The 11,679-nt window shown below is 49.1% G+C and overlaps 1 protein-coding gene across 9 annotated transcripts in view; it reads right to left on the bottom strand.

The window, feature by feature from the left end:
- Nucleotides 1–1,524: 1,524 nt before the first annotated feature.
- DHX35 (DEAH-box helicase 35) overlaps nt 1,525–11,679 on the bottom strand; it is a 66,869-nt gene continuing 56,714 nt past the window's right edge. For 2 of the 9 annotated variants that reach the window (XM_028121968.2, XM_028121970.2), the window contains 4 exons: nt 10,248–10,329; nt 8,717–8,788; nt 6,418–6,529; nt 1,525–5,183 (listed from right to left, as the gene is read on the bottom strand). In XM_028121968.2, the coding sequence (XP_027977769.1) occupies nt 5,058–5,183; nt 6,418–6,529; nt 8,717–8,788; nt 10,248–10,329 (392 nt within the window). In that variant the 3' untranslated portion in view covers nt 1,525–5,057. Of the gene's footprint in view, nt 5,184–6,417; nt 6,530–8,716; nt 8,789–10,247; nt 10,330–11,679 lie in introns of those variants that run through there. The other 7 variants (XM_028121971.2, XM_028121973.2, XR_003612086.2 and 4 more) reach the window with 6 other exon arrangements.

The raw sequence follows: 11,679 nt of genomic DNA, 5'->3' as shown, positions 1-11,679 counted from the left end.
GTAGGATTGTTGGAATTTTATTTTTCCAAGGAAAACATTTCCAAAGTACCATCTAATTATCATCACCATTTTCCAAAAGAAAAAATATTTAGCAGCAGAAAAAAGGAAAAAAAATCTAAAGGAAGGACTTTCACAGACTAACATAGGCTTTCTGAAATGCTCACTACTGCATGTTCCTCATCGTGGAAGGGCAGTCTGGTAAACTGTGGTGCCCCCCCACCCCCACCACACGACCCCCTGAACTCACTGACCAGCCCATCAGCACTGGGCCGTGCAAAGAGCAGCTGAGAACAGGCCAGAAGGCCAGGGGACCCAGACTGAGGGAAAGCAGCACCAATTACAGGCAGTGCTGACGGCCTCAACAGACGAGCAAAGAGCTGGGGCCCGTGTATCCCACCAAGTTCAAAGCCAAAGGGAAACGTTCAGCTGGGACAGGACAGACAGAGCAGAACATGAGCACGATCTACATTCACGAGGAAAGGGTCTTGTTGTGGGGAAGCCTCTTCTGGGTGCTGCCCTGGCCTCCAACGCCACCTTGGCCTCTGCAGTTCCTCCCGCTGGGTGGTCCTCGTCTGCCTGTGCAGTCATGTGCCACCAGCAGCCCAGGTGCCCAAGTGTTTGCTGACGGACCGAGTGAGCAGCACTGGGCCAGGGCTCCTGTGACAGCACCGGCCCGCCCTCGGGAGACTAGCTACAGGACAGCTAACGGGAGAGAAAGCTCCATCTCGGGCCTACGGGACACCACCACGTCCACCGTGCTTCCAGCACCAACTCCCCTCCCCACTCCCACTGGAGCACCTGGCTTCAAAGGAAGCCACCGCAATGCTGGCAGAATTTCGCTAAAAACACCTGAAAAGTGATGAGGAGCCTGAGGGAACCGGTTCTGGGGGAGCTCCGCAGGGCCAGTCTGGGTGGCCAGGCAATCCGGCTGTGCAGAACCAGGCCGGGACGTGGCTGGCTGACGAGGCTGTGTGCTTGTTCACACACAGGAAGGGCGCCTCAGCCAGGCCAGGGCTCTGGCTGCAGCCTCTGACAGCGAAGACCACTCTCCACCGGGAAGGGCTGCCCCGCAGGAGGTGGGGCTCCGAGGCAGAGGCGCCGCCGTGCTCCCTCCCGCCTGTGCACACCTCCTTGCCCAGCCCCATTTGTCGGCTCTCCCATCTGGGAGATCTCCAGTCTCACCGCACACAGGGTGGGTCCCGTACCCTTTCCTCCTCCCACTCCCACAGCGGCTCATCACGATCCGCCCTGGTTCTAAATTCAGACTGTACAAAAGTAAGTGTTACTGACCTCTCTACAAAAAGATCCTAATGAGAATATGGCAAAAATTAGCACCTCTTTAGAACTTTATTTAAACAACACCCCACGGTTTGCTCCCCTGAGCTCCTGAGGGCGTACGGTGGCACGGACCTTGCGTTAGGAGGCTTCCCGTGTCCACGGAGCCCCCAAAGCCAATGGACCGCCAGAGCATCAGGCCCTCTCGCAGAATTCACTGGACCATCTTAAAATACAGACCACAAGTACCACGGGCAGGAGGGAACACATTTACTTGAGGTACAAAGGTTTACGATTATTAACAAGTTACCACTATTATTTACAGGTTTACAAAATGGAAATAAAAATGACATACATGTTTGGTGCCAAAAGTGGCACATCCAAACTAAGATCAGTACAAAAATAAAGTTTCAAGCCACGTGTTTTTTAAATAAAGGTCACTGAAACAGTAAGGGGAGAAACCTGCATCGGTCACGTGTTGAAACACAATTGCCATCCCGACGAAGAAGCCCTGGGGCGACAAAAGAACCAGGGCCTGCTGGGAGGGCCGCCCCGGGTTCTTGCCGAACCCAAGCAAAGAAACAAAAAACAAATATACAAGTCATGTTCCTGAGCTACAGAAGCTTAGCGCCTCTAAACTGTTGTGAATTCCTGCGCCAGAAGGTTCCCGCCAGGGTGTGAGCGCACGAGCTCACTAGTGCTCAGCTAGCGGCGGCGGGCCGTGGTGTCATACGCGCAGAGAAAGCTAAGCCCACTTGTGAGAGCTAACAAAGAACAGTGTCTGTCGGTCACCAACCCTTGAGAGTCTCCTGCCGCAGACAGGCAGGGTCATGGCGCAGAGGGAAAACAGAAGCTGCTTGGTCTGGGAGCCCCTGTGTCGGCCAGCCACGCCCCTCAGTGATGCTGGCGGACACTGCAGGGCGTCTCATTCGTCCGCAGACACACGCTCGATCACACCCGGCAGCACTGCCGGGGCCCCGCCAGGGAAAGCCAAGGCAGCCCCACACACCTCCCCATGCACCCTGCCCAGCGCTCCAGCCATGGCCAGCTTTCCTCCCCGTGCCCCACAACGAAGCTGGGCCAGAACCGGGAGCCAGTCGGAAGTGGCATGCTGGGTCAGCGGGGGCGCTGCGTGAGCAGAGTGCACGGCCCTGCCCACTCCCGCTCTGCCTGGGTGCAGCGCAGAGGGGTGCCCGCCCATGCATGAATGCCCCTGGGATCCCAGCAAGGAACGCAGATGCCGAGGGGAGCGGGAAGGAAGGGGCTAACGAACAGGCTGCAGCCCACTTCAGAGCAGCAGAAGACTCCACGTGAGCTGAGGCCAGCTCGCCGCCCAGGGCCAGGGGACCACAGTGTAGAGGAGAGGGCGCTAAGCCCCCTGCGGGAGCAGCCGAGCTCCGCTCACTGGTCCTGGACCTTGGCCCTTTTGGCTTTGAGGGACAGGTGCTGCAAGAGAAGAGAAACCATCAGCGTTAGGGGTTGCTCAGAGAGACTGGACTTCAACCAGACCCCCACATCAACGACCACACCAGTGCTGCCCTCTGGTTTGCACATTCTCGGCAGATGCCGTGCCCCTCAGAAAGCAGTGTGGAAGGGAAAAGCCCAAGGAACCAACAAAGGCGATGGGCCTTCAGTAAGGCCCAGCAGCCCAAGGCCCAACCTGCCATGGCCGACCCTGGTCACCCAGGGCTCTGCGGGAAGGTGTCAATGGTACACGTTCTCCCTCTGCCCCAGCCCCCAGGACAGCACCACAGCCAAATCCCTGTGCTCAGGGGACTGGGCTCGGGCTGGAAGTCACCTCCTGTTTCTATGAATTTCTTACAAACAGTCAAGGAAAGGTACTCTCCCCAGAGGAACAAGGAGATCCATCATTTCACCAAGCACCTCCACGTGCAGATACATGTGCTCAGGGCCCTGGCCCCCACGGACCCCCTGGCAAATGCACATGAGGGAAGACAAACAGGGAAAGAACACCTCCTAGCACCACCCTTTCCTTTCAGAAACATCGCTCCCTACCAATATAAAGAACACAGGATGCATAACATTATAATCATGGGCATCAGATAATAGGATTTAGTGATACAATTATACTTTATGTTCGAAGATAAAGCCAGAAGTGCTGGAAATTCTAAAGCACATGTTTAAGGCAGAGAATGTAAACAGAAGCTTTTAATAAAGGACCTCTGTTCACCAACTGAGGTATCCCTAGTACCCCGTCAATAATCATAAGCAAACAACCAAGAGATACCCTAACGCAGTGGGATCCTCACATGAGGAACTCCCAACTTGACTGCTGGTCCCCAACATGCTCAGTGCCCAACCAACACCCACACACCCACGTGGGCTGAGATAGCAAGGCCACTGGTGACAGGGAACCACAGGCCCTGAAAGAACGCGGGGTGCAGGAGACATAACACACTGTCTAGTACCTGTCCCCACTGACAGAGTGAATGTGACAGAGGTAGGAAGTCCCTTTCTAACCGTGTGTGCTGGAGAAAGGACCAGTACGGGTTCTTGCAAAGGCCCTGGTTAAGAAGGTTTTTCCTAGATCCCAAGGACACCTCTGAGAATCAGGACACAAAATTAAGGACTGGAAGGTGACTCTCTGAGCAGGCCACCCTGTTCCCTCCAGCTGGGGGTCTTGCCTCATTTCGGTCATTTCTCTCCTCCCTGCACTTTACCCGAGAGGACCCCTCCAGCTACTGTGAGACACTCTCAGCCCTGCTTGGGCACGGAGCTGATGTCATCGGGCCTATGCACAGGACCATTTTGGGTGTTCATTTCTGAGAAGAATGCCGGGTATAAACACAGCCGACTCTGGACCATTTCATACAGGACGAGAGTGACACTCTGAAAACAACAGCGATGGAAAGTCACCAAAGGTGCCAGGAACAGAGCCAGGGACCCTCTGTGGGCGGGGGGAGGCCGTGTGTTCGACAAAGGAGCGTCTACCGTACATGGGCGGCCAGTGGAGACCTGCAGGGCTCTTGGGGAAATCCATTCATTCCGACAAGTTAACAGGACAAGTACCTATGGACTGCTTACGTAAGAAGGGGCCAAGGTTCTTGGGGGGTTTCAGGGCCCTTGCCCGTACGATGAAGCTGTGGGACCAGATGACTTGTAAGATCCAGGCATCTCTAAAACCACACGGCTCATAGGCAGTGATGGGAATGGACCAGTGAGTGGGACAACAGGCGTCTGGAGAGAAGAGGCCAACGCAGACATCGGGGGTTGTCACTTCCTTCCAACTTCCGGGGCTATTTGCTCTAACTTGGTGGGCCTGAACTGTGGTTTTGAGATGAGAAGGGAAAATGACTCGGCTTCTAGGTTAATCCCGTTCTCCGAGAGTCTAAATGGATGTGAGACAACTTCGGATTCACCCCCCTCGAATGCTCGCATCCTCCGACTTGAACCACCAGCGCTTCTCAGTTCTCCTCACTCCTCCTGGACTTCTGAAGTCTGCTGCTTCCCGTCTGAGGGGTTCTGGGGGAAAGACACTCTCTCACTTGAGGTGTGTTCTCGTCAGCCCAACGCAGCACAGACAACACACTCTGAATGCGTCTCGGTGCCTGGTGCCTGCAACTGACCCGGTTTCCAGCTGCAGCATCTGTATGAGGATGTGTGAAGAACTATACAGGCTTCAGTTTCCATCCAACCGGATACAATTTAAATACTTTAAGAAGGTTTTAAAAGGACAATTTCCCCTGACATTTGAGGGAGGAGAAGAGCCTTCCATTTACAGGGTCACAACTCAAATGTTTCCAGGAGTCAAGCAAGTGAGGCTAACAAAGTGAAACAGGACCATGGCACCTGGACAGCGTCATTCCCAGCGAGCAGCCGTTCCTTGGCCCCTGCTGACTGCCACCAAGCAGTAACTCGGGCCCAGTGCCAGCAGACTTTCTTTCTTTCTTTTTAAAAAAAAAAAATATTTTATTTATTTATTTGAGAGAGAGAGAGAGCAGGAGCAGGGGGAGGGGGAGGGGCAGAGGGACAAGCAGACTCCCCACTGAGCAGGGAGCCCAATGCAGGACTGAGATCAGGATCTGAGCTGAAGGCAGACGCTTAAAGGACTGAGCCACCCAGGTGCCCCTGCCAGCCCCAGTGCTGGCAGACACGTACCATTTCTTTTAAGAGAAACCTGAAATCCGTATTTACTGTGAAATCTCCCAATTTTTAAATGCATCCATCAATCCAAGTTTTGGGTTGAAAAAACAGCAGTCTGGTTACAGCCCTAATGAAGTAAGAGGTTTGGACTTTCCTTTCTGGGGTAAACAGTGGTAAAACTGAACGAAGTATCTAAGGCAACTGTTTTCAGGCATTGGGCAACACAGAGCATAGAAAGTAAAAAAAGAAAAAGAACTAATTCAGACTACAGAATACAACCAGCACCGTGGCAGACTTCAATCAAACCATATCAATAATTGCATTAAGAGTGCACTAAACACTCTAATTAAAAACATGATGCAGACCAAACAGAGTGAGTCAATGGAAGTTTGTGAACCCTGATTTACCTGTTTTCATGCCAGCCTTCCAAATATAACCACCACTCAAAGATCTTGTTAGAAGAATGTATGGCCTTCCCCACCCAACCCAATGAATAAACCATTTGTTTTGTGAAAATAAAACAACCAAAACTATGCATCTCCTCTACAAGGCTCACTACCCTGCTGGTCCCACACGAGGGCCTGCCGTGGAAGAAGAGTATACACAGGAATACCATGCTCGGTAGCACCCACTGCTGGGTAAACCACCTTGGTTGTAAGCTTGCACACTAGTTTATATTCTTTGTGAGTCAATCTTCATCAGAGAATATTTGTGCCACTCATTGTGAACATGGCCCAAAGTGTGACAGAATTTCTTTTGAAGAAAGAAAAGCAGAGGGGGAGGGGAAGAGCCAAAGATACATTCTCTTTTTCATCTCATAAGTTGGAGGGATGCATCATTTCCAAATGCACTTCACTATGAGCAAATAGTATAGTGCTTTCACCCAGAATGGGGAAGACATAGGGGAGTGACCTTTCCACCCCATGCACTACTGGGGGGAACAAATTTAGGGCATGAAACTGCAGAATCGATGTGCACTTAGAAATATGAAGAGGCAGCTAACAGGTGTTTCGAGGGATAGTCTCTATTCACCCCTACCGTTCCTTGTTGATAGAAGTGTGGAGCCAGCTCCAACAGCCACGCGGATTCAATAGCCGTCACATCTCTCATGTAATACTTGGAGGTCTGTATAACTTCATTGTAGATAACCCTGAAACCAGGAGAAAACAGGAATTTCCTAAACCTTATGGTGAGAACCCAGAACCACGGCAAACAGAGCTGGCAAGTGTCCCCCTTTCCCAGGGACCTACTGTGTATGCCGGGGGATACATTAAACAAATGCACTTCTGCATCATGACCTGACTGGTGGGTAACAGTGTGCCCACTTTACAGAAGAGCTCAGACATGACTTCCAGAACATCTCACTCTCAATGCAGGACCCTTCTGGATTCTCAGTCTGCATTTACAGAACTCTCAACAGAGCACTGACTTTATTAGAAAATGGAGAGAAAGAAGCGAAGGCTTGCCGGATTCTGAAAAGGGATGGAAATTAACTGTAAAGAGACATGAGGGAACTTTTTAGAGAGACAGAAATATTCTACATCTTATTTGGAGTGTGGGTTACATGGGTGTACACAGTTGTCAATACTCTCATTGTACATAAATTATACCACTACTCACGGGAAAAAAGGAGGGGCAGGGGCCTTTGCCTGAGGCTGAGGTAAAAAGACACCAAAGAGGAAAGCAGATAATTTCAAATCCCCAGATTTCCAAGTGCGCGTATTAGATAGACATCAGTTTCTGAGCTATGTGAAGTGCTGACGCAGGGCTTCCCTAACAACCATAAACACCCACCAAGCTGCCACTGTGCACTCCTGGAAGCTGGCAAACGATCAGCTGCTGAAGGTCGGACCCAGTGAGGGGGGGGGCCCTCTGCAGAGGCCGGAGGGGAAGGGTGCTCCCTCACCACCCTAAGGTGATGGGGCTGCTTCAGGACTGGCTCTATTCAGCCATGCTCTCTTTGCCCTTCAGGGCTCCTTGGGAATGAAGCAGGAAAAAGAAGTCTCCCAAATTAAGCAACTCCCAAATTAGTCAACCCAAAGTCGGCAAACCGTTGGGAAAGGATCTAGAACTGAGGTCTGCTTCCCTCTTCCACTCACCCTGCATGGTGATGGACATCAGGCAACATTTCTAAACCCAAAACTGACTGACCAAGTCTGGCTCTGCCTAAGCAGCTTCTGGATCTGCACAGGTCTCAGAAAAGGTTTCAAGTTTTACCACCCATCAGAACCACCTGGTTCTGGGCTTGTTAAAACAGGACCCCACTCCCAGTTTCTGATTCAGAAGGGCTGGGCCTGGCCTGGACATCTGCATTTCTAACAGGCTTCTAGGTGATGCTGATGCCCGCCTGCAGACCGCACTTTGGAAACCACTACTCCAGGGCGCCAAGGACCTCAGAATGGACCTTTCTGCCCTCTCTCTCTTCTACCATTATCTCCCCTCCCCAGGCCCGTGCTCTCTCCTCTGCCTTCTCCACCGATCTGTGGGGAAGAACCAGTTGTTGTTTTTAAATGTTCCCACCCACTGTGGGAGCAAAATTTTTCTAAAACACAATACAAATGAATTACTAAAAAAATGAGATTTCAAGAAGACATACAAAAGACAGGCTCCAATTTATTACCAAATTGGGCAGCAGACAAAAATTTAACCAACTGAAGTGTTATTAAAAGGTCTAAATGCCTCCTCTTAGCTTGTGTGTGCGTCTCTTCACAGGCACGGTCCCAGACTCGCCCCATCTCACAGACCACCTTGGGGTAGCCTGGGCCCGCTGCACCAGGGACTGGTGACTCCCCACTTCCCAGACAGGAGCTTCCCTCATCTTCCCGTGCCTTCGCTTCTGCTCCTGCTTCAGTGTGTATTCCCTCCACATCCTTTTCTGCCTGAAAACTCCTGTCTGCAGGCCCCAGAGCAAATGTCATCATGTCCACAAAGCCAGCTCTGACTCTCCCTGGCACGTGAGGTACCAAGCTCAGGGCTTTACACCCCCCACACCAGGCCCTTCTCCTGAGCTGCTGGAATCTGCCTGAATTTGTGTCTCCATCAGGACTGTGGCCCAGAACCCCAATCCGCCTCCACATCGCTGTGTCCAGTGTAGGGTTTAGGACCTAGTCTGTGGGTGAGGATGAAAGTTTGCTGAGTACATGAGTGAGGAGAGGAATATCCCCATTTGTGTAAGGAAATCTTTGATAAGAGCAGAAATTCTGCAGATGACTCAGCATAACAAAGTCAACAAATGTGTGTGCCAGGTGCTGTGCCAGGCCTGGGAACCCGGGGATGAACAAGAACCAGGCCTTGCCTTCTGAGCAGTTACAAGGCTCAGAAGCAGGCAGTGGCTTACCAGCGAGGTGGCTTCTCTGCATAGAGGACCGAGGCAGGGTGGATGTATAATTCATGATCGTCACGGATAGTCCTTGCAAACAGAAGAATTTTATCTGAGGTCAGCCTGAAATACTTAGAGCGGGACTCTTCCACAGATGTGTTGCATATTATCAAAAAACGCATGCAGATGGTACTTCACTCGAACAAACTATTCTCTCCATCTTCTCTAGTGCCCCGGTTGACCCCTCGCCCACTGCCACCCCAGAAGTCAAGAATAAATCATACAAAAAACAGCATGTGGCTATTCAGGAAAAAACATGGAAAATATACTGCTCTGCCCATTTTCATGTTTATCTTCCATACGTTCTCTTTCAAAACAATTTCCTTAGGGACAGAAATAACACATATGGTGACCTGTATAAACTTTTCTATTGAATAGAAAAACAAAAATTTTTCTATTTAAAATTAAATAGTAAAGATAAAGGCTATGGAGGACATAATAATAGGGGAAAAAGAAAGCTCAGTATTAGACTATCCATGTCTCTCAGTTAATATTTCAAATTTCAACTTTGATTAGATTCAATTTAATTCAAAAAATAATTACCGAGCACAACTATTGGTAAGATCAGATCACAAGAGAACATCAACAGATTAGGATGCTGCTGCCCAAACTCTAATTATGGGGTGTTTCTGTGGGTGCCAGGGACCTGTGTGTCAGGGAATCGCTTCGAGCACAAGTGAGCTCATCTCCAGCTCTGTGATAAAACCAGCACCCCAGAGTCCTGGCTGTGCTACCAGGTGGCCTGAGCTGATCAACACCGAACTTTTGCCTCAAAGGGACTGACCATGAAGCCGACTTCCCCTCAAAAAACAGGAATGTAGTATTCTTTGAGAAGAAAAGGCTAATGACAAAATAACACATGAAGGAAATGCAAAGAAAAGCTGGGGAGGAAGCTTTTGGGATGACTCCCATATGAAAGAACAGATGCACTTTTAAACAGGTGCGGGTGACGCTCTGGACCAGAATGAGCCGAGGCCCTGAGGTTAATAGGAGGGCATGGGTGACCAGTGATTTTCTCCCCAGAAAGTGGAAATGGAAGAAATGGGCTGTGGTCTGTGGCAGGAGGCACATCCAGCACATGAAGAAACACTTGCCAACATACAAAGACAGCAACTATGGCCACAACGTCCCACAGGTCTCAAGAAACAAAATGAACTGCTGGGGTAGTTTCTCCAGGAAAGATCATCTCTAATGGTCCTTTCCAGTTCTATTATTCTGTTATTAGAATGGAAATATTCCCAGCCTCCAGGCTTGTAATTATCATCCTTCCACAACATACGGATGAGCTGAATATTTGAGAATCATTTCCATCAAGTTAAGATATTATGCTGAAAGCTATGCAGTTAACCTCAACTCATCTATGGAAGGAGATAAAGAAAACCTATTTAACTTAATTTCTGTACTTTCCTGGCACATCAGCTTTCTATGGAGTTTGGATCATTTTTAAGATTTCTCCTTTAACATATGACTTCACAAAGTATCATGTTACCTGTAAGCTCCAGTAGAATGAAGCCTTGCTGCATTTGCAAAGAATCCCGAAACAATGCACCTCAAGACTGGATCCGGATCACCTGCACAAGGCAGCAAACAGAGTGACGGGTGAGCCCCTTGCCTGCCCTATGCTCTGAGTGCTCAGGCCTGTGCTGTGAGGCCCCCACCCAAGCTGCTTCAAGCCACCTCACAAACCTCTCCTGAACCAGCCCCCGCCCCAGCCCCGTGCCTCCCGGTGCTGGATGCCTGCCCTGGCACCATCTATGGCTGTTGAAGGAAGCATGCTGGACTGTTCCTTTAACTCAGGATGCCCCAATCCCACCAGGCCACAGGGTGACAGGGGAAAGGCTGGGCACCAGAACCCAAGAGAGCACACCACGGGCTGACCAGTGACCCCAAGAACTCCTTTCTGGAGAAAATCTTATGTTTCTTCCATAAGACACAACATTATTTCTGTGGTTATAAGCTACAGCACGTAATTCTTCACAATTTTTCAAATGCCCCATTTTAATTGATGTCTGTATTGCTATAGTAAACATCTTCCAAGGATAGAGCCCAACCATTCATTAGATGATTTTCACAGGATACATACTAAATGATCATGCAAAGGAAAATGTCATGTGTGTGGCTTACAACATACCGCACTTCATCAATTCTAAGACTCACTCTTTTTTCCCCCTTTAAGTCACTAAAATCAGGACAGCATTTTGTAATTATAACTGGCAGTATTTTTTTCTTAGTGGTGCATAAAATAACAATGTCAGCGTCACCACATTCTTACTGGCAATGATTTGGCTAAAAGGTATCCCTTCTATTACTGTACATTTATCTATTACTATCTGTGTTTCTTCTTTTCTGAGTTTTCTGGTCTTCTGCCCATATATCAACTTGGAAACTTTTTTTCTAAGCATGTTAAATGAACTCATTCTATGATAAAGTTTTTAATTTTTCATCTCTTGTCTGCTAAAAATATTTTTATTTGCTTTTTAACATCTAGAAATTTTAAATTTGTACATAATTTATTGTGCTTCCATCATTTTCTCTATTGTTTCTCAGCACAAGAACTGATAAATCTCAAATTTACATTTCTAACCACAATCTGATCCAAGATTCAGTCTCTTCTCTCCAACTGCTACCCAAAAGAAACTTCTCTGTAGAACATACGTTCTTATTAGGGGGATATCACTTCCAAAGGGATGAAAATTGGCTCGTGGGGGCAGGGAAGGGAGGATATCTTAGGTACTGCAATGGCTGTGGCCCACCAAGACTCAACCTTACTTTACAAAATCGTATTTTCCTTCATGTTTAATTTCTCTCATTAGGAAGAATTTAAATTTAATGTCACTTTTCTCCTGAGTGAGAGGTTGATAATGAAAAACAGGTTAAGAAACACAGATAGAGTAGTAAGGCTGTCATCTGTCTGTTAGGTG

Source organism: Eumetopias jubatus, unplaced genomic scaffold (genome assembly GCF_037043125.1).
Source record: "Eumetopias jubatus isolate StellerSeaLion01/CBP00866 unplaced genomic scaffold, mEumJub1_p1.0 scaffold_9, whole genome shotgun sequence".
NCBI lineage: Eukaryota > Metazoa > Chordata > Mammalia > Carnivora > Otariidae > Eumetopias > Eumetopias jubatus.
The sequence above is the reverse complement of the archived record's forward strand: the minus strand, read 5'-3'. Positions and strand labels throughout refer to the sequence as shown.